The following is a 21,840-nucleotide window of genomic DNA, read 5'->3' on the forward strand; positions in this document are numbered from 1 at the left end:
TATAATAGAAATCCTTGTTCTATACTTGAGTCCAGCGATGGATAGCCTTTTCTGTATGAACATTCATACATAGGTTGCGGTCAGTTACTAAAGGGCTCCTAAGGCAGGAATGCAATGAATAAATGACAAATTATATTAAATCTTTGTATATGTAAATATATGAATCTGCTTGGCTTCTCCTGCTCGATAACCTGAACATGCTTTCTTAATTTTCCAGCAGATCGATCCCCTTTTTCTGGGGACCGGAAATTTCAACTTATTGGCCCAAATTTATCAACCTGAGAGTAGAAGTGGAGTGATTTTCCCACAGCAGCCAATCACAACTCAGCTTTCACTTTACCAGAGCCCATTAGCTGAGCTGTGATTGGTTGTTGTGGGAAAATCACTCCATTTTTTCTCTTACACAGTTTGATAAATCTGAGCAATTGTGTATCAATCTGCTGAGCTTCTTCTGCTCTATGACACGATTCCAATAGGTTTGACTACAATGCCCTTTGCAATAAAATAAATACATTTATACCTGGTTAGCTAGAGAGAAATAAAAAAAGCATGTTGAGTTCCCTTTTCTTAGTGGTTAACTAATATAAAAGAATACAGATTGTAAGTCTTTGTGACGTAATCATATTTTCTACTATATATAGTATATTGTCACATTAAATCACATTCTATTGCTTGTTTCTTTCAGTCACTTTGTGCACAATATTCAGCAGAAAAGAGAGAAGATGAAAAGATGTGCGACCATTTAATCAGAGCTGCCAAGTACAGAGATCATGTGACTGCTACCCAGCTAGTGCAAAAAATTATTAATATTCTCACAGACAAACATGGAGCATGGGGAAATGCTTCAGCAAGGTAACAGTGATATCAAATGTGTGCATTATGCAGTTACTTGAGGACCTGCTCAGGATGTCATGATCACACACCTTTTTATAATGTGTTTCTTGATGCACCCTGCCTTTCCCACATCTTTCATGTATAAAAATGTGTATCCATGTCTTCCATAAGTAGAGATTTATAAAGTATATATTTTTGTGTAGCTCCACCTCTGGTCCAACTCCTGCCAGTCAAAAAATAAATAAAGGGCCCGCAGCACTGTTTTAATGCTTCATCCTTTCAACTATTTTTCCCTGTATAGCTGACGGCCAGTGTACATGGAAAATGGAAAACCCCTTCAAACTACATTGATTGTCAAATAGATTCAGCGTACTGAGTAAATACTGTTACTACACTGCCCATACATTGTGTCTGGTAGAAAAATGTACATAATACTTTCATGTTTGTATGTACAGAAACGCTATGCTATAGTAAAACTGAATTCTAATATAAGTTAGCTGCAGACGAACACCCAATATTATACATTTAATGAGTCCTTATTTCGCACCCGGAGTAATCTATATGAACTGTAGGGCTGCAGGGGAAACACATTCTCTGTGGGTTCACTTCCTATCTTTTAACAGTGTATAAACTTATTCATGACAGTCTCTAACATTTTAATGGATAGGCAGGAAAAATATGAGGAATTTTAATTTCCCCTGCAGTAGCGCTGTTGATTTGGATTTACTAGAGTGTTTATATATACATTTTTTCCATTGTAACAGTTATTGGTTGCTATGGGCAACTGGTCAACTTTTTTTTATGAATCTTCCTCATTATCTTTTTTTTTTTCCCTCCACCTCTTCAAAATGTTGTTTAGTGTTACTATTTATTTACAATAACATACATTTGCTTTTGCTGAGCTATTGTTGTAGATACGTATAGTGCTGTCCCCTGTCTCTTCTCATTCTGCACTCTCTCATATTCCTTCATATGGCAAGCAGTATGAATGTAACGTCCTCATAGCCAAGCAAGCCATTCAGTGTCTCTTCTAAAACACTGGAACATTTTGACTACAGTTTTTTTTAAAGTTTTTATTTAACAAAGTAGTATAAAACATTAAAATTCAACTTGTTTCAGAATGCACATATGGAACTACACATAACATAGCAGCAGGGTTCTTAGGATGAGGATAGCCATGAGAAAAGGAATTGAAGGGAGGGGGGGGGGGGGAGAGACTTAGCTATGGAAGATAGGAGGGCGGAAGAGAGAGTTCAGTAGGTGGGTTGTCTTAGTTTATTTATTTATTTATTTTTGGTTCTTTTTTGAATCCTTAGCATGCCTCGTGAATTTGCAGCTGTTTTTTTTTTCATTGACTTTTCTTTAAATAGTGCCAACATTTTGTGCACCAACACAGCACTGTACAGAGATTGGTGTCACTCACTGTTCCTATTAGGGCTCACATATTTCAGTATGATTTTTAATTGTAAGAAGAAACAGAAACAGAGAAACATACAGACGTCATGCCCTTGGTCGGGTTTGAACTCCGAAGCCTACCTAAGTAAATACGTGTTGTGCAAGAAATTAGCTAATCAAATGTGCAGTCAGTCGAGTGGGTTAATAGGCTTTAATAGTATGTATTGCCACATGCAGTATTTGTCTTGTCTTACAAATGATGGCATAATGAGGTGTATCACAATGTGATTCACCTAACTAAATTGTGCTAATACTTCTACTAGCTGTGCATTATTCTGACATTTGTATTAGCCATCAGTTCTGCACATCCATGTTACACATTTTGCAATATTACTAAATCTGCCTATTCTTCTCTGTAATTAAATAATTTAGTTAATTACAAGCTTTTATCTTTTGTGTTCAAAGTAAATGTATTTAATAAAGAGTACATCTAAATCCCCCCAGATTCCTAATGACAGATTATAAACTTTGTCCAGCACTGCAAGCGTTAATGTAATCTTGTTTTCTTGTCCTCTGGTAAATTGAATCTTCTAAGGATTTTGGTTTAATTTCGTTTATGCTGTTTTCATTCCTCTCTGTCCTTTGGAATTCATATTGCTTGCTTGTTGCCAGGACTTGGAGCCTTAATACTTTCCCATTAATGTCATTTATTTTGTTTCAGTATTGATGGGTTTCCTAATGCTGTCCGATCACTAGGCTGCAATGCTGGCAGCTGGCCCAGGATCGGCAGTGGTTTTAATAAATCACAATCAGACCCATGCCATTACATCAATATTTTTAGTCAATTATATAGAAGGTCAGGTGCTGTATTCAGCGATGAAGCTCCAGCATGTGGCATTTTGAGAAAACATCTGGTACTGCAACAAAATTGTAAGTTGGAAAGAATTGGGGGGAAAAATAGAATTCAATATTGCCCATTTGAGGCAGATCAAATGAAATCTGCATTATTATAGGCAAACCACAGATGATTACAGGCTTCTTACCCACGGTGTGGTTATTACACCTAATTCTGTTATACGTAAAGAAATTCCCAAGTTCCACTTCAATAAAAATGAAAATATTCTTTTCTCTGAAACAGATGGGATTTGTTGTTCCCTCACAGCAGGCATCTAATATCTTTTGACACATAGTGACCTGTCTGAATGCAATTTGTGTCTTAATATCTGGCTTACACAAGCTGCCGCCACAGAGAAAGAGTCAGTGCCGTCTTTATTCCTGCACATTTGTGCAGCTTTTTCCCTCTCTTTGGAAACACTCTTATAGGTTCTGCTGAATGTTTGCCCTTTACCGTCATTGAATTTTTTATATTTTTTTTTTTCTCATTGAATTTCCGAATGGTTAGATTTTTCATTCGGAAAGGATAAAAAAAAAAATTGCACTACCTGATCATACATTATTGTCACCTGATGTAAGGCTCAGGTGAAAAGAAGAAATGCTGATAAGGAACAGCAAAATAAGCATGAAAAAAAAAAAATAAGGTGAAGGGGGGCCCACGGTGTAGAGGGTGGCAGCAGCATTCCCCCCACACTGTGCACTGAGCAGGCATTGTGTTTATTTGGGTCAGGAGACAAATCATCTTTCATGTAGATGACACCTGGTAAAGTGGCTGAATGTAAGAAGGATGAGAAGAGATGATGGAGAACAGTGGATGAAAGTCTCGGAGGACAGGCTACCCTTTCCTCATCGTGTCCTTCATTGCATTCTAATAGGCTGACTAATGTACCATAGAAATTCACTCCAGGTCTTTGGATAGTCAGGGAGAAAGAGTGGCACTCCTCATCTTTGGAATAAAACTCAGAGGTACAATTGCAGACATAAATTATTGCAGGCGCTTCAATAAAGGCTTGGGCATTTTTATATCAAACTAGCTGGATGTTTTAGATTAGCACATAGAAGCAGAGTTAGGTTGCAGCTGCTTTCAAGACGCTAAGCGAGATTGCTCAGAATACGTTCTAATGGATGCCCTCAAGCCAGAGGGCTTTTTTTTCCCTTCACAGTGAAACATTCATCTTTTTTCCCCCTCTTCCACCCTTTTTTTTTTTTTCCCATGCACGTCAAGAACCCTGCCGGTAAAATCTTTGTGATGCTGTCTTCAATTTTTCTTCAGTAAATCAAATCTTCTTCCTTTCAGAAAAGATGAATGCTAGAAGGTGTGGGTGTTATAAAGGGAAAAAAGGAGACGGAGAAAAATCAATGCGGGCAAAATTGAAACAGTATGCCTTGGTATTGATTGGCCTTGTGAAATCGAAACTAACAGCTTTGTAACTGTTCCAGTGGACAGTTAGCTGACCTGTAATGGACAAACTATCAATATTAGCATTACTTTTTTATCTTGTAGTATGTCATAGAATGTCTGAGTGGGGGCCAAGATGCTGATATTCTTATTTAATATATTAGTAGTTTCTTTTTCTACTGCTAATATTTCTCACTAGTAGTTTGTAGATGAGTATAAGATTAGGCCTCTCTGACAATTCATATTGTATATTCTATAGGCTATAAAATCTAGGGGAAAATCTAATTATGTGTCGTAAAAAAAAAAATCCAATATGCTTTGCTTCATCTGAAGAGCACAGCTTTAGCTGGTGTGTGGCTAATACACAGTTTTCATCTTACTTAAGTGCAGCAGGTCTTGTTAACCAATCAGAGTCCATGTTTCATCTCTCAATTTCATAAGAGATTGGTCTGATTGGCTACTTTGTTGACCCTTTTGTACATGAGGCCCAATGAGTATTTTTGTTGTTTTTTTTCCCCCCTTAGGATAGTAGCTAGTGAAATCTTATATTGTGATTGTTGTGTATTTGATAGATAGAAGTACAAGAGAATACCAGTATAGGATGTCTGTTTCTAGATTTTCAGATTTACTAAATATTTATTGTATAGCGGCAATTTTTGTCGATTCTAAAGTAGAGTTAAAATAAGGTATCACCAACTTGGGTAGCTATTTAGGATGTATTCACTTGTACAGTATCCTGCTCATATTGGATGCTGTAGATTTGAAGCTGTGTGCAAGCTTTCATTAAAATCAGCATTTTCAAATTTTCTGCATCAAATATGCACAGGATACTGTACGTGTGAATACACCCTTAATGGCATTTTTTTTATTTAGGCAAAGGAAATGGGAGAATGTTATAAGCTGTGAAAAACAAATGACTGTATTTGAGAATTCTACCATGTCAGTGATTCTTCTGGCATGAAAAGGGTTACTTATCTCTGCTTTTTTCGTTCGTGTTTATTACCTTTGTGATGAGATTTCACTTAGCATTTTTATAATGAATGAAAACGGGTACCTTGTAGGATTGCAATCCCATTAGCCTGCGGTGCACTGAAATGTGAAATGCAATCAAAGCAAATGTATGCAGACACAAAAATAAATAAATAAACTCTTCTCCCCAGCCCCCTTAATGCTTTTCTTTCACCGTTTCCCAACCCTGCAGTTATTGCACTTGACACCAGTGTAAAGTAACATTCATTGCTCTCTCTGGAGCTATGACGATATTTTTTTTTTTTTTTTTTTTATTGCCAACGTTGTTCTATGTAATAATATTGTGAAATAGCTTAATAAAACTAACAATTCTCCCAGTCGTCCCTCCTATGAACCCCCCACATGCCATACAATGACAAATAATAATTCATACTGAGGTAGCAAGAACTTGAGTCCTACTTCAATGCTGATAATTTAAAGCCATTTAGTGGGAGAGAAAACTGAAGGGCTCTGACAATTTTTTCATGTTATATACAGTAATATTCCATAAGCTAGTTTTTATGCATAGTTTTTAATTTAGATGGAAACTTTGCCAGCATTGCTGGTTACTTTGTCTACCATAAAACAGGGATTTAAAAATCTAATAATAATCTATCCAAAATTATACCTATTATAACTACAGCTCTGTGAAAACCAAGCCAAACAAAACAATAACAAGGTCCAGAATGGCTGATGTATATTTTTTTTTATATGTGATTGCAGTTTTGTGAAACATTTGTATAGTAAATGGTCAGATATCATCAAAAAGTATCAACTTGTCCTATGAATAAAAAATAAAAATAGAAATAGAGCTTTGTTAACAGAAAAGTAAAAATTATGTACTGCCAAAAGAATAAAATAAATGGTACAATGGCAAGGGGTTCAGAAAGACTGCCTACTAACACATATCTTACAGTCTAGCAAAGACCAGCCTGTAGAAGCCATGACCTAGACACGTTTGATGTTTTTAGACACTAGGCCTTCACCCTGATAGCTGTAGAAGCTATACATGTAACATCAGCCACCATGCCCCTTTTAACAACAGGTAGGTGTGATACAGACTAGTGCACGAGTGGTCATACTTAGTGTGCATTACTGCTCACTTTATTCACTGGCCTGGGTGCTCTCTCACACAGCCCAGTGAATATACAGTGAGCGGGAATGCACAAAGTACTGTGTGCATTGCTGCTCGATACAGGAGCAGGAAGTCTGACCATTGACAGTTGTCCATGTTCTTGTACATACATTCTGAACATAGCATGTAATTAAAACAGAAGAGCACTGCTGCTCTTTTAAAAATATTATATATGATATTATAAATTGTGAGTGGGATTAACTCATAGGATTGCCAGACAGCCAGGAAGTTCAGCAGCCACACCGGAAGTTCAGCAGCCCTTAGCCAAAAAAGTTGCCTGGGAAACTCGTTTGGAGAGTGCAGCATTTTTGTAATGTGTGTCTGACCGCTCATGTGTTTTACACCTTATGGGGGCTCAGTGATGTATTTTCTATATCTCTAAGTGTTTTTTTGTGTGCTTATGTATGTATGGGGGAGATTTATCATTGTTGTCTTTTGAAAGTGTGTTTTGAATGAATTGAAAAAAATGGAGGAAAATAGGACGCACAGAGAGAATTATAATCAATGTGTAAAAAGTCAGGTGGCGGGACCTGACAGTGAGGATTTTTATGAATGAAAAATAATCACTGTCAGGTCCCGGCACCTGAATTTTTACACATTGATTATATTTCTCTCTGTGTGTCCTATTTTCCTCCTTTTTTTTTTTTTTCAATTGTTTTATTGTACTAGCGATTTATGCAACAAATGTAGTCGCATTTAATGTTTTTTATTCAAATTGGTGTTTTTACATTATGTAACCGCAATTCTTAAATTCTGGATGGGTTTGCCTGGTTCAACTACCCGGATGTTGTCATTTTGATTGTACTTTTAACTTTACGCTGTCATTTACGCCATTTTATTATTGCCTGACGAAGAGCCCAGTTCGGGCTAGTAACGCTTCATTATTTTAGCGTTGCACCATGCCAATAAGTTTATTCACCTTTCATATGAGTCCTGCGCCCTGTCTGATGTCCTGGTTTTCCTTCCTCCCATATCCATTGCAACACACCGGCTTCCACATCCAGGAACCCCGGAGGGACCCAGAGGCAGCGTTCTCAATACTGCATGCCCAATTAGATGTTAAGCTCTTAGCATAACATGCAGAGGTAAGGGGCCATCCTTACGGACCAGTGGCCAGCTGCATCTGAATTTTCCATCTGTTTTACCTGGTAATCTGCACGAGGTGCGCACACCCTTTTTTTTTTTCTCCTTTCTTTCTATTCACATATTTATTATACTATCACAGGGGGGGCTGATAAATTTGCGGCACGTATGCAAAAAACATTCACTTCAGAACACCATTGTATATGATTACTCCTCTTCTCTCTATCTTTTCTGCACAGACATTTTGTGCAACCTTTTTTTGGCCTGGAAATACTGGGAGTTGTAGTTGAGCAACAGCTGGAAGCTGCCTGTTTGGGAAACACTGGTCTAGTTTTTAGACTTGGCTGAATGTTATATTTAGCACTTTTAGTTAAATGTCCTATTTGATGCCTCTACTATTGGTAGTGTTCACCATCTTTGACATCTTGCTTTCAACTGTAATGCAAGTATCTAAAAATCTTCATGTTTTTGATATTTACTCAGTTATGCTGTTGAATATGTCTCCTTTATTATCTAAAGTTGAATTCCTAAAGGGCTTTCTGTAACTCCCCTAGAAGTGAATGGAAAGAGCAGGGTGTTCTGAAGAGTAACTTTATTAATAATTGTAAAGAAAGAAAACAGCCTTGTCCCGCTGTACATACATTTTGGGGTTGGAACATGCAATTGTCTGCTCGCTCAATCAGTACACCAGCAGTATCATACTTAGAGAAATGTAGTGCAATATAATTTATCCTCTATCCGAAAGATAGGGGATAAGTTATATATTGTGGAGATTCCGACCGCTGGGGCCCCCGTAATCTCCTGTACGGGGCCGCAGCAATCCGCAAGCGTCGTGTCGTCCCCATCAGGAAGCCATGGCAGAAAGGTCCCCTCCATGTATCTCTACGGGATACATGGAGGGGGCTTGCCGGCCATCATGCCATGAGATCACGGTGGCCCCAGCCGTCGGACCCCCCTTGATCTGTAACTTATACCCTTTCCTTCGCATAGGGAATAAATTATATTGCACTACAATTCTCCTTTAAGCTGCTGGCCAAGTGGACAAATTCATTTGCTAACTAGAGCAGTGGGACTGAAGCTCTGTAATAATGGGGGAAGTGGGGAATTAAGGGAGTATAAATTGTTTTTGTTTATAGCACCTGCCTGAGTACCATTAAATTTTGTTCACATGACTGAAGGTCTGCTTGGAGAATCTGTGTGCTGACGTTTCGGACACTGCGGGGCTCCGGCATAACATGCTGGCACTAGGACCACACAGCAGTGCACCGTCTCCTAGACGGCTGTGCATTCCGTGTGCACTTCGCACAACGAATGAATGTTTTCATTCTTTGTTGTGGACATGGAAAATGGAATTTCCGTGCCCGAAACATCTGGCATGTAAAGTCTGCTTAGTGCACAGCGCAGCAGAATTCCGTTGAATTCAATGGGACTCTGCTGCAGCAGAATTTCCATGCGGACCCTACAAGTGAAATTCCGCTTGAAAATTCCAACATGTGACTCTAGCCTTATAAAGATAAGATACTTGACTGAATACCATTTGAAGCATATTCTGTGGATATGCCTTAATTGTTTGTGTTGGGAAATAATATAAGCATCTGTTAATCTACTCAAGTTTAACATCCTTATCTACGTGGTATAACTATTAGGTTTCCAAATCACCTCTTGGATACTATTAACAGTGACTAGTGAAACTTTATTTTTCTCTTTCACATGGTTTGTCTGTGGTTACCCATGGTTTAGTGCAAACATGTAGAAAGATCAAGTTAGTATGTTGTTTACATTGTCGGCTCATTTGTTTTACTTTCTGTCAAGATGTGAGGAGCTAATCTATTTTTAATGTGATTATATAGTTTATGTCAGTAGCAATGTGCTGCATTTTCTCTGAAGTGGTGGTAACTTTTCAATGTCCTATGGTATACTTTAGTGCAGAAATTGCATACACAGATTATCTCTAATGTAAAATCATATGATGTCCTTTACCCCATGAGAAACTTACTGTCCACCCTTTATGAACAGTCAATCCCAGCCATGAGACAAATTAATCCTTTACACTAAGCAGAGAAGCCACACAACCCAGTAGCCAAAGAAATATTAATGTGTTTTGTACCAGACAGGATTTTAAAAGAATTTGGTTAGAAAATCATTTACGATAACATTTACCTTTCGGAGTATAAACATTAGAGTTGTTGAGATTAAAATGAATACCAACAAGATGTTGAGTGCACGGCTAGCTGGGGATATATAACTGATAAAGCTTTCCATATGGTATTTTACCTTCCCAGAGATCCATCAAAATCTCCTCACTTTGGGTCCTATGTCAGATCGGACAGTAGAGAAGCAAACATACTAAGGATTCAAACTTTTTCTTGGGAATGTGAATTTTGTCAAACAGAACAGTTTTTTATCTGATGTGGGAATAAGTGGCGACGTATACTAGATTTTTCTTTTTATGCCAGGAAGTCTGCAGCACAAACTCATCCTACTTACAAGCTCTTAGAGTTCACATGATTTTCTACAGATGAGGCGTCAACATGGTGAAGATTTGTGGTGATTGTGAATAAAAACCTTAATCAATGTCAAGTTGTTGGGATGTATATTGATTTTCTGCCGGGTCGGAAGGATTTATTTCAGTACAGTAGCATGTAGGAGGGGTTGCACTTACATATTATTGACCAGCTTCCTCTGTGAAGCTTTTAACATAGAGTCCCTTAGAAACTTGCTGTGAGATGCTTTGTGCTGTTCACAAAATGTTTACAATATATTGGGGGAGATTTATCAAAACCTTTCCAGAGGAAAAATTGCCCAGTTGCCCATAGCAACCACTCGGCTTCTTTCAAAAATGATAGAAGCAATCTGGTTGCTATGAGCAACTCAGCAACTTTTCTTCTGGAAAGGTTTTGATCTCCACCATTGTTCGGTGAAGTCGTGATCCCATCTTTTTTTTTCACAAAAGGCTGGAATTCATCTTTAATTAAAAAAGCATTGGGCAAATAATGATAGAAGAAGCCTGGAAATATTATAGATGGACCACATAGGTAAAGAGAAAAAAAGAGACAGAAAGGAGGCATAATGGGGGAGATTTATCAAAACCTGTCCAGAGGAAAAGTTACCCAATTGCCCAAAGCAACCAATCAGCTCTGCAAAATGATGGAAGCAATCTGATTGCTGTGCGCAACTTTTCCTCTGGACAGGTTTTGATAAATTTCCCCCAATAACAAATAACATTATTCGATTACCACCTCTGCACTCAGGGTGTCAATTTTGCCAGTCTGGGTGGGAGAAGGAGTGTTGAGCATGACTCCTCATCTCTGACTGGATAGCAGTCACATATGGCAGAGATAGAAGTTCATTTTTAAGTTCACTGACGCTTCCGCAACTTGTCTGCATGAGATCTGCATTGTGTGAACATACAGTGAGATTAAGGCATTATTTCAAACTTTTTAGGAGGTAGTGTTTTCTTTAGCTTTGAGATTTAGTTGTCAGTAAATAATGTTCTAAAATATCTTTATACAAACTACCAAGAGAAAGATTCTTGAACTTGCAATACCAACCAATTGCCATTCCAAAAGATCATTTCTGTTGCAAGGTATTTGCCTTGAAGTTTTAGAAATCCTGTATATGTACATTTGTGAGCTATGACTGTGAGGTTCATTAGCTGTTCTTTTATCAGCCTTTTGTGTGGCTGAAGTGCTATATATCTGGTTTCTTCTACAGAAAGCACAATAATTCAATTTAAGGTCAGTGTTGAGGGTTTCTGCAGTATCTATAGGGATATAAAACATTTTTTTAACATTCTTTTTTAACGTTCAATTGTTTGCAGGAGTTCAATATCTGTGCAGTATCGATCGTCAGGGTCCAGTAGTTAGTCAAAGGCTATCTCCTCTGACTAACCCTTTAGCACAATGTCATCCTCCTCCCTGTGATAGATTGTTACAATCTCAGCCAGTGTAATTACACACTAACCAAGTGGGTCATTTATTTCTGCACCTTCACCATTTACCAAAAATCTCCTTTATCTTTAGAAGCCAGCTCTTCCCCTTGCAGTAAAAGTAACTTAATGGTAACATAAAACACTGTTGTTTACAGTTGGGAGGTAGAAACAAACCAGAAGAGACTACAAGTTTCACATATTAAATGTCTCCTTATGTATTTTTAGGAACTGAAAGCTAAACTACTTGTGAAAAAGTACTTCACAGAGTTTTCAGTACAAATGTATACGTATGTATAACCAATGTGCATTTGCCATTTCACTCACTTTAGCAGCATCTCAAAGTAGTTTAGTTTGTTAACTTATAGTTGTAAGATAACAGTTAATCCATCAAGATCACAGTATTTTTTGTCAAATGATTTTACCTCCAGCCTAGGTAAGATCATTTGTCTAAGTCAGTGACTTGCTGCAGTGTATTGTCCATGGGCTGCATCGGTCAGCCCCACTCATGCAGATTTTTCATAGCTATGAATTGCAGCGGGTAAAATCTGTGTAAAAATACACAGTAAAAATTTACATGGCTCAGATTCTGCTCTACAAGTCAATTTCTGGATAAAAGCACGCAGCATATAAACTTACCCTTCCTTTAAACTTAAATGGACACTGTCTACACAACCTGGATGTAGCAGGAAGAGAAAGCCATTACTGACTTCCACTGGATTCCTGAAAAGGCAGGCAGTCAGAAACTCTTGAGAGACTGCAAAAGACCTGCAGCAAGACTTGTTGGCTGCAGGAACTGAGGTTTCCATTTGCACAGTACATTGCATACTAAAGCAGAAGATGTATACCTCTACTGATCCTAAAGCACACGAGGAGTCAGTTCCAGTATGCTTAAAACCATATAAGTAACCCACAGAAGTTTTGTGATTCTGATTGATGAACAAGAAGCTATCAGGACTGTGGATCACTGTACGTGTGGTCAAGGAAGAATGAAACAAATAAAACACTGAAAAGAACACCTTGCCTACAGTGAAGCATGGTGGTAGTGCGGTGATGCCCTCGGACTGGAAACCTGCAGTATATAAAAGGCAAGATTATCCAAAGCATAGCCCTAAGTCCATGAGGACATGGTTTTAGAAGAAGTCCTGACTTGAACCCCATACAGAAAAAAAATAGGGGAAAAATGCCATTAACTTAGTAAAAAATTAAAATAGGCCATAGCTACTGCATATTACATTTTGGGAAAACTGACACAGAGCCCAAAAAAAAATGCACCCCTAATGCCTGTTGGCTTTTCAATAACATTTGGCCGCAAGTTTTTGTACTAAACAATGTAAGGTTTTTAACGGCATGTTGGAAGCTATCCTGAATAATACACAGCTGTATAATGTCATTTAACAGGGGAACCTTAATATGTGACTGTCCTTGCTAAAGAACCTTACCTGACTTGGCAATAAATATAAAGATATGGTTCAGGTTATTTTTGCTTGCTCTTATTTATTGAGGACTGTAAGATGCTGTAAAATTTATGGAGCAATAATTAGTATATAATTTTCAATGTTCCAGTGAACTTTTGTCATAAAACGTAAGAGGTTTTTAATTGCTGGCAATCAGGACTGTATGTTACAGGCTGTAGATAATTAGGGCTTCATTTGCATTTCGCTTCTCACAAATTTTCTTAGCGTTGGCAATATCTTAATTCTTTTGTTTTCCTCTCGAGGATTGTATTATCCTGTTTACTGCATTTTTACTCTGTTTTGTACCCTTGTGATGCTGGATTTTTCTCAGTATATGTTCTCTATATATTTCTTGAGTTTAGAGTCTAAATGGTGTGTGTCTGTTTGTGAAAAAAAGTATATACATTTATTATATACAGAATTTGAAGTAGCCGTATTAGTTCAGTGATGCAGATGCAAAATCATAGAAATTTGCGGAATCTTGCATACTTTTTATACCTTTTCTATTGGACAAAGTATTTTGTAGAGAAGATTTTGGGAGTCCTCCCTGAGCTAAAAAAAAAAGCTTTTGACTTGATAAAGGGAGGACTCCCCAAAGCTTGTCTCTACAAATTACTGTTAGTACAATAAGGCTTCTTTCTCACTGCCGTTAGAACACGGCAGGGTGACTGCTGTCAGAGGAGCCGGGGAGAATATCGGGAGAAAAAACACTGCTTGCACCGTCTTTTTCTCCAGCTATTCCTGTCAAAAACAACAGTGCCTGACTGCCCACAAAATAGTAAATGGGAGCCGTTGGGGCTGCAGATTAAAGTTACACACACAAAAAAAATAATAATAAAAAAAAACTTTAATGGCCGTTCTTGACGGGGAGCAACGACAGTATAAATGGGGCCTAAACAAGGGATTAAAAGACTTCTATGGTTTTCATATATGTATGTATTAGTATATATAATATATTTTTTTATACATGTGTGTGTGTGTGTGTGTGTATATATATATATATACATACACTCACACACACAGTGGGGCAAACAAGTATTTAGTCAGCCACCAATTGTGAAAGTTCTCTCTCTTAAAAAGATGAGAGGTCTATAATTTTCATCATAGGTATACCTCAACTATGAGAGACATAATGAGGAAAAAAATCCATAAAATCACTTTTGTCTGATCTTTAAAGAATGTACTTGTAAATTATGGTGGAAAAATAAGTATTTTGTCAATAACAAAAGGTTCATCTCAATACTTTGTTATATACCCTTTGTTTGCAATCACAGAGGTAAAATGTTTTCTGTAAGTCTTCACAAGGTTTTCACACACTCTTGCTGGTATTTTGGCCCATTCCTCCATGCAGATCTCCTCTATTGCTGTGATGTTTTGCGGCGGTCGCTGGGCAACACAGACTTTCAACTCCCTCCAAAGGTTTTCTATGGGGTTGAGATCTGGAGACTGGCTAGGCCAATCCAGGACTTGGAAATGCTTCTTATGAAGCCACTCCTTCGTTGCCCGGGCAGTGTGTTCGGGATCATTGTCATGCTGAAAGACGCAGCCACGTTTCATCTTCAATGCCCTTGCTGATGGAAGGAGGTTTTCACTTAAAATCTCACGATACATGGCCCCATTCATTCTTTGCTTTACACGGATCAGTTATCCTGGTCCCTTAGCATAAAAAAAGACCCAAAGCATGATTGGGGAGATTTATCAAAACCTGTCCAGAGGAAAAGTTGCCCATAGCAACCAATCAGTTTGCTTCTTTCATTTTGCAGAGGCCTTGTTAAAAAGAAAAGAAGCAAGCTGATTGGTTGCTATGGGCAACTGGGCAACTTTTCCTCTGGACAGTTTTTAATAAATCTCCCCCGATGTTTCCACACCCATGCTTCACAGTAGGTATGGTGTTCTTTGGATGCAACTCAGCATTCTTTCTCCTCCAAACACCACGAGTTGGTTTCATCTGACCATATGACATTCTCCCAATCCTCTTCTGGATCATCCAAATGCTCTCTAGCAAACTGCATGATTTGAGTCCCTGGCAGTGTAGTTTGTTACTGATGGTAGCTTTTGTTACTTTGGTCCCAGCTCTCTCCAGGTCATTCATTAGGTCCCTTATCTCCCCGTGTGGTTCTGGGATTTTTGCTTGAAATGTCTTCCATTTTCTAATAATTGCTCCCACAGTTGATTTTTTAACACCAATATGCTTGCCTATTGCAGATTCAGTCTTCCCAGTCTGGTGCAGATCTACAATTTTGTTTCTCATGCCCTTCGACAGCTCTTTGGTCTTGGCCATAGTGGAGTTTGGAGTGTGACTGTTTGAGGTTGTGCACTGGTGTCTTTTATACTGATAACAAATTCAAACAGGTGCCATTAATACAGATAACGAGTGGAGGACAGAGGATACTCTTAAAGAAGTTGTTACAGGTCTGTGAGAGCCAGAAATCTTGCTTGTTTGTTGGTGACCACATACTTATTATCCACCATAATTTGCAAATAAATTCTTAAAAAATCAGACAATGTGATTTTATGGTCATTTTATTCTCATTATGTCTCTAAAAGTTGAGGTATACCTATGAAGAAAATTACAGGCCTCTCTCCTCTTTTTAAGAGGGAGAACTTGCACAATTGGTGGCTGATTAAATACTTTTGTGTGTGTATATATAATTTTTTAAAATTTGTAAGTAGTACGGCAGCGTCTAAACCTTACTCATCTCACTGGAGTGTTTGCTGAATATCACAATAGTGAGTGATCTCACCACAGGTTGGCGAATTTACCAAAATATCTCTTTAACCTGTAAAGGACCAAGGGTGTACAGGTATGCCCTTTTGTCCTGGTACTTAAGGACCTAGGGCGTACCTTTACACCCCAAATCCTTAAGCAGCCTTAAAGCAAGCACAGGGGTTGTGCTCGCTTCAGAACAGTTAGTGTCAGCTGCTATATGCGACCTCACCCAGTATTTAACCCTTTAGTAGCCATGATCAATGCCGATCACCGTGTCTAAAGTGGAAGTTACCAGTAGCTCATGGAACCCTGCAACGTGATTGCGGGCTTCAGTGAGCTGAAATGGTGGACGAGGGTTCCCTTGCCTGCCTCCTGCCGCCGATCACTGATTCAATGATGTAGCCTGGCTTAGCCATAGGCATAGTATTATACAGTGAATGCAATCTAATGATTGCATATAAAAATTAAAATATGATTGCTTATAAAAATAAAGAAAACTCCATATTATCCCCCCCCTCTAATAAAAAAAAATCACCCTTATTTTCCCATTTTATAATGTTTCCCATTATATAAGGTTTATGATCATGCATGGTAAATGGCATAAACAGCAAAAAAAACAAACAAAAAAAAAATACCAAATGCCAAAACTACAAATTTTTTATCACATCATATATTAGAAAAAACATAATAATTAACCCCTTAAGGACTCAGCCCATTTTGGCCTTAAGGACTCAGACAATTTAATTTTTAAATTTTCGTTTTTTCCTCCTCGCCTTCTAAAAATCATAACTTTTATATTTTCATCCACAGACTAGTATGAGGGCTTGTTTTTTGCGCGACCAGTTGTCCTTTGTAATGACATAACTCATATCATAAGATGTATGGCGCAACCAAAAAACACTTTTTGTGGGGAAATTAAAAAGAAAAACGCAATTTTGCTAATTTTGGAAGGTTTCGTTTTCACGCCGTACAATTTAAGGTAAAAATGATGTGTTCTTTATTCTGAGTGTCAGTACGATTAAAATGATACCCATTATTACATACTTTTCTATTATTGTTGCGCTTAAAAAAAAATCACAAACGTTTTAACCAAATTAGTACGTTTATAATCCCTTTATTTTGATGACCTCTAACTTTTTTTATTTTTCCGTATAAGCAGCGGTATGAGGGCTCATTTTTTGCGCCATGATCTGTACTTTTTTTTATACCACATTTGCATATAAAAAACTTTTAATACATTTTTTATAAAATTTTTTTATATAAAATGTATTAAAAAAAGCAATTTTGGACTTTTTTTCGTTCACGACATTCACCGTACGGGATCATTAACATTTTATTTTAATAGTTCGGACATTTACGCACGCGGCGATGCCAAATATGTCTATAAAATTAATTTTTTACGCTTTTTGGGGGTAAAATAGGAAAAAAATGACTTTTTTTTACTTTTTTTACTTTTTTATTGGGGGAGGGGATTTTTCACTTTTTTTTTTACTTTTACTTTTAAATTTTTTTACATTTTTTTTACACTTGAATAGTCCCCATAGAGGACTATTCATAGCAATACCATGATTGCTAATATTGATCTGTTCTATGTATAGGACATAGAACAGATCAGTGTTATCGGCGATCTTCTGCACTGGTCTGCTCGATCTCAGAGCAGGAGCCGGAAGGAGGAAGGTGAGGGGACCTCCGTTCGGCGTTCTGAATGATCGGATCCCCGCAGCAGCACTGCAGGCGATCCGATCATTCATTGAAATCGCGCACTGCCGCAGATGCCGGGATCTGTATTGATCCCGGCACCTGAGGGGTTAATGGCGGACGCCCATGAGATTGCGGGCGTCGGCCATTGTCGGCGGGTCCCTGGCTGCGATCAGCCGGGATCAGCCGCGCATGACACGGGCATCGCTCCGATGCCCGCGGTTATGCACAGGACGTAAATGTACGTCCTGGTGCATTAAGTACCACCGCACCAAGACGTACATTTACGTCCTGCGTCCTTAAGGGGTTAAGCAATCAAAAAGTCCCATCAAGACAAAATAAAGTACTGATAAAAATCCACTGATCACGGATTTTTTTTTGAGTACAATAATAGAAAAATTATATAAATTGGGTATTTGTTTATGATAATGTTTCATTTTAACCATAAAATGCACTGTATAAAAGCTAAATACCCCAAAAGTTGCAAAATTGCAATTTTCTCCGCAGACAAAATTTTTTTAGTTTTGCTGTAAATTTCATGGTAAAATTAAAGATGTCATTACAAAGTAATGAAAAACAAGCCCTCTTATGGGTCTGTAGGTGAGTAAATAAGAGTTATGGATTTAAAAAGGAGAGGAGGAGAGAAGGGAAAATGCAAAAATGTACTCGGGTGGTAAATATAATATATATATATAGCAAAAAAAAAGGATATACTGCAGCACACGGCGTAAAGTGAAAAAATCAGTGGTTTATTCCATAGCAAACAGGGTGAGTTCACAGCAAATAGCGACGTTTCGACTAGACTCCTCTAGTCTTTATCAAGACTAGAGGAGTCTAGTCGAAACTTCGCTACTTGCTGTGAACTCACCCTGTTTGCTATGGAATAAACCACTTAGATTTTTCACTTTACGCCGTGTGCCGCAGTATATCCTTTTTTTTTTTTTGCTGTACAAATGGTGGGCTTTTGACCACAGCCCCAGAAATTGCTCTGCACCGAGTATACTGTTTATATGTGTGTGTGTGTGTGTGTGTGTATATATATTTTACTATTTTTTTATTTGCATCAACTGATGCCAGAAAGTTAAACAGACTTGTAATTTACTTCTGTTAAAAAAATCTTAATCCTTCCAGTACTTATCAGCTGCTGTATGCTCCACAGGAAGTTTTTATTTTTGAATTTCGTATCGGTCTGACCACAGTGCTCTCTGCTGACACCTCTGTTCATGTCAGGAACTGTCCAGAGCAGAAGCAAATCCCCATTGCAAACCTCTCCTGCTCTGGACAGTTCCTGACATGGACAGAGGTGTCAGCAGAGAGCACTGTGATCAGACATTAAAAAAAATTTAAAAAAAATTTCTCTGTAGCAGCTGATCAGTACTGGAAGGATAAAGATTTTTTTAATAGAAGTAATTTACTGATCTGTTTAACTTTCTGGCACGAGTTGATTTAGTAAAAAAAAAAAAAAAAAAAAAAAAAAAAAAAAGTTTTCCACCGGAGTAACCATTTAAAACCAAAATGGGCCATGTCCTTTCAACCTGTAGTGACAGTTGTGATACTCTGCAATGCACCCCAGCAAAAGATGTGCATGGTTGAGATGCTGTTGGCTAGGGCAAGCAGTCTGAACTTTATCACTAGCAAGCACTGGACTCCCACCCTTATCAGCTGTCAATAGGATCACTAGAACCGAAAAAGATTTGCATATTGGGCACCAGAGGCAGGTTATAACCCATTCAAATTCTTCTGCCCTAATGTTCAGCCAAGGAACCAATGGAGCCTGTGGTGTGCCTGTTTTAATATAAATGCAAAGACCTCTTGTTTTTTTTTTTTTTTCCTTCCAACTTGTGCACTTTCACTTACAGGGAGTGTACAGAGGTAGAGGTAGTCTAACTAAATGCATAACAGTTTTAGTCTGCTGTGAAATAAAATATTCTGCAAAAGCTCAGGGTGGGAGACTGGCAATAGTGCTGCGAGAGAGATGTAGGCATGTTGGGAGCACTGTGATTAAAGATCGGAGTGAAAGCAATGTATTCTGGGAATTGTACTGAGCAACTGCTCAACCAGAAAGTACAGGACTAAGACCTCCCAAACTAGGTGGGTGTTTGGTGGTTTCAGAAATGGAGGAGACAGGTGTGCAATGCGATGTGCTTTTGCAGAATTTTTTTTTTCATACCTTACATTGGAGTATTAATTTAATGCCAGCTGTATTCTGCTGACTGATTTAAATTTCAGCATAGCCTTTTAAGTGTATAATAGATTGGGATTTTTACTTCATTATGACCTATTTGTTGTCATTCTGCATCAAACATCTGACTCTGTATAGCATTTAAATTTGTTGTAACCCTTAGAAAATGAACAGGAATGACTTATGGAAAATTAAGGTATCTGGTGTCATGATTGTTTTACTGTAGTTCCTTTTATTCCTAGTCCCCTCTTCATTAAAATAAAATGCACATTATGCAACATTTATCCATACCAAAAGCATACGGTGTATGAGGTAGTCTTATAATCTGGTGAAAAGAATGGGAATGGGACAAAGATCCAAAAGGAGGATGTCTGGTATTTACATTTTATATTCCACATTTAAAAAAAATTGTTATGGAGAATCATCAGGATGTTTTAAATAGTAGAATATATAAAAAATAAAAAAAAGTTAAGTTTGAATCATGTATCAGACAGCACTCCAGGAATTTTATGAATTTTTGGTAGGCAAATGATTAAGGAAATTATTTTAATAAAAATCTTTATTGGCCTATTAGTGGTTTTACAATTGCATTTAACAATTTTACCCTCATTGGCCTTTTTAACTAGGCTTGAAATAGGTTCAGCCCACCTTCAACCACTATGGCAAGCATCGAGTTGAACTCTCATGTTGCAGTGCAACTCTGTCTGTCTGTGTTGTGCTCTGTTGTGGATTAATAATATGTAGAGTTCCAATGTGAGAAATTCCTTGAGTGGGCTTTTGCTGTTAATGCACAGTAATGTAAAAGTGGATTCATCAAGACATTAATACAACTTGAGTTTAAGAGGTGTTTACATTTGTAATATGGGAAAAGTTCTGTCTATAGGGATTTTTAGAAATGAATGTAGTTTATATAGCGCATACCTTCTACTGTATTACTAAGTAAACATACATATTAACCTTTTATTCATGAAATACAAACTTGGGCTAATGCCTAACTCAACTGTGTGCCATCAGACTGATGATTCCACTGTGATAAATGAGGCAGCTTTCCAGATTGACCTTGTGACTGCATAGCGTTTACTTCTTACTCTACTTATCTAAAACCATTTATGCTTTTCGTCAGTCTGTAAGGTCCTTTTAGATGGGCATATGACTGCCTAACATGAGTCTGATCACGTAGATTAACACTTATTAAAGAAGCCTTTTTAGATGACCCAATTATTATGGGTACAATGCCGCATAAGGATCGTTAATCCGGACCTTCATTCACATCATTGTGAATCAATGTTTACAAATTATGATCATTTTTAAAGGTGATGATCCCAGCTATCAGCAGATAAACAGGTGTTTTTGAAGGGAATTGTCTACCACCTTATGTGTTTCGAATCTGGGCATGCCGTATTTCATCATGCACAATTCTTTTGTTCTTGGGGCACGTTTTGAGTGTAGTGTGCATATGTATTCGGAAAGTGAAGGAGATGTCTAGGGGTTGCACAAACTTGCCTAAAATCAGCTGACCTCACATATGCTTTTGTTGGGGTATCATTTAGGTTGTTTTCCCTGTTGCCAGGACAGCACCAGTGGAAAGAGGGACTCTTCCCCTAGGGACAGTAAACCTGGAAAAGAAATTGAAGTGCTCTGATCTCCCTGTCTCAGTATTTTCCTGTAATTGGGGATCCTAGAGGAAGGCAAAGGGATTTCTCCTGTCCTTCTACTATCTTTGGCTGGTGGGGGGCTATTGGGTATTGTTAAGGGGGAAAATGTGCCTAAGAAAGCAGATAAGAAAACGAAGAATAAAGAATGTAATATGTGCCTTGAAAAACTTCCCATTGAGTATGAGAAACTGACTTTGGCAGGATTTATTTGTGTCAGGGGTTGGTGGTTTTGAGAAACCATTATTTTGATATCATCACAACATCATCACATCTTACTAATGATCCTTAAACGATGACTTTACAGACGCTAAGTGGAGCTATCCAGAAGTGGCTCTATTTGCCAACAGTCGGAAGGGAATCAATTTTTTCCTAAAATCCAAACGAGCCTCGAAATTGAGTAGTCAGTCTCCGACAAAAATGGGATTTCAGGATAGCCTATGTGTTGCCACCATTTTCACTGAT

At 37.9% G+C, this 21,840-nt stretch overlaps 1 protein-coding gene across 2 annotated transcripts in view; it reads left to right on the top strand.

Annotated features, from left to right (window-relative positions):
- The window catches only part of LRBA (LPS responsive beige-like anchor protein), a 713,883-nt gene that overhangs the window by 350,858 nt on the left and 341,185 nt on the right, over window positions 1-21,840 (top strand). For both annotated transcript variants that reach the window (XM_056562819.1, XM_056562820.1), the window contains exon 36: window positions 686-852. In XM_056562819.1, the coding sequence (XP_056418794.1) occupies window positions 686-852 (167 nt within the window). The remainder of the gene's footprint in view (window positions 1-685; window positions 853-21,840) is intronic.

This window comes from Hyla sarda, chromosome 1 (genome assembly GCF_029499605.1).
Source record: "Hyla sarda isolate aHylSar1 chromosome 1, aHylSar1.hap1, whole genome shotgun sequence".
Lineage (NCBI taxonomy): Eukaryota > Metazoa > Chordata > Amphibia > Anura > Hylidae > Hyla > Hyla sarda.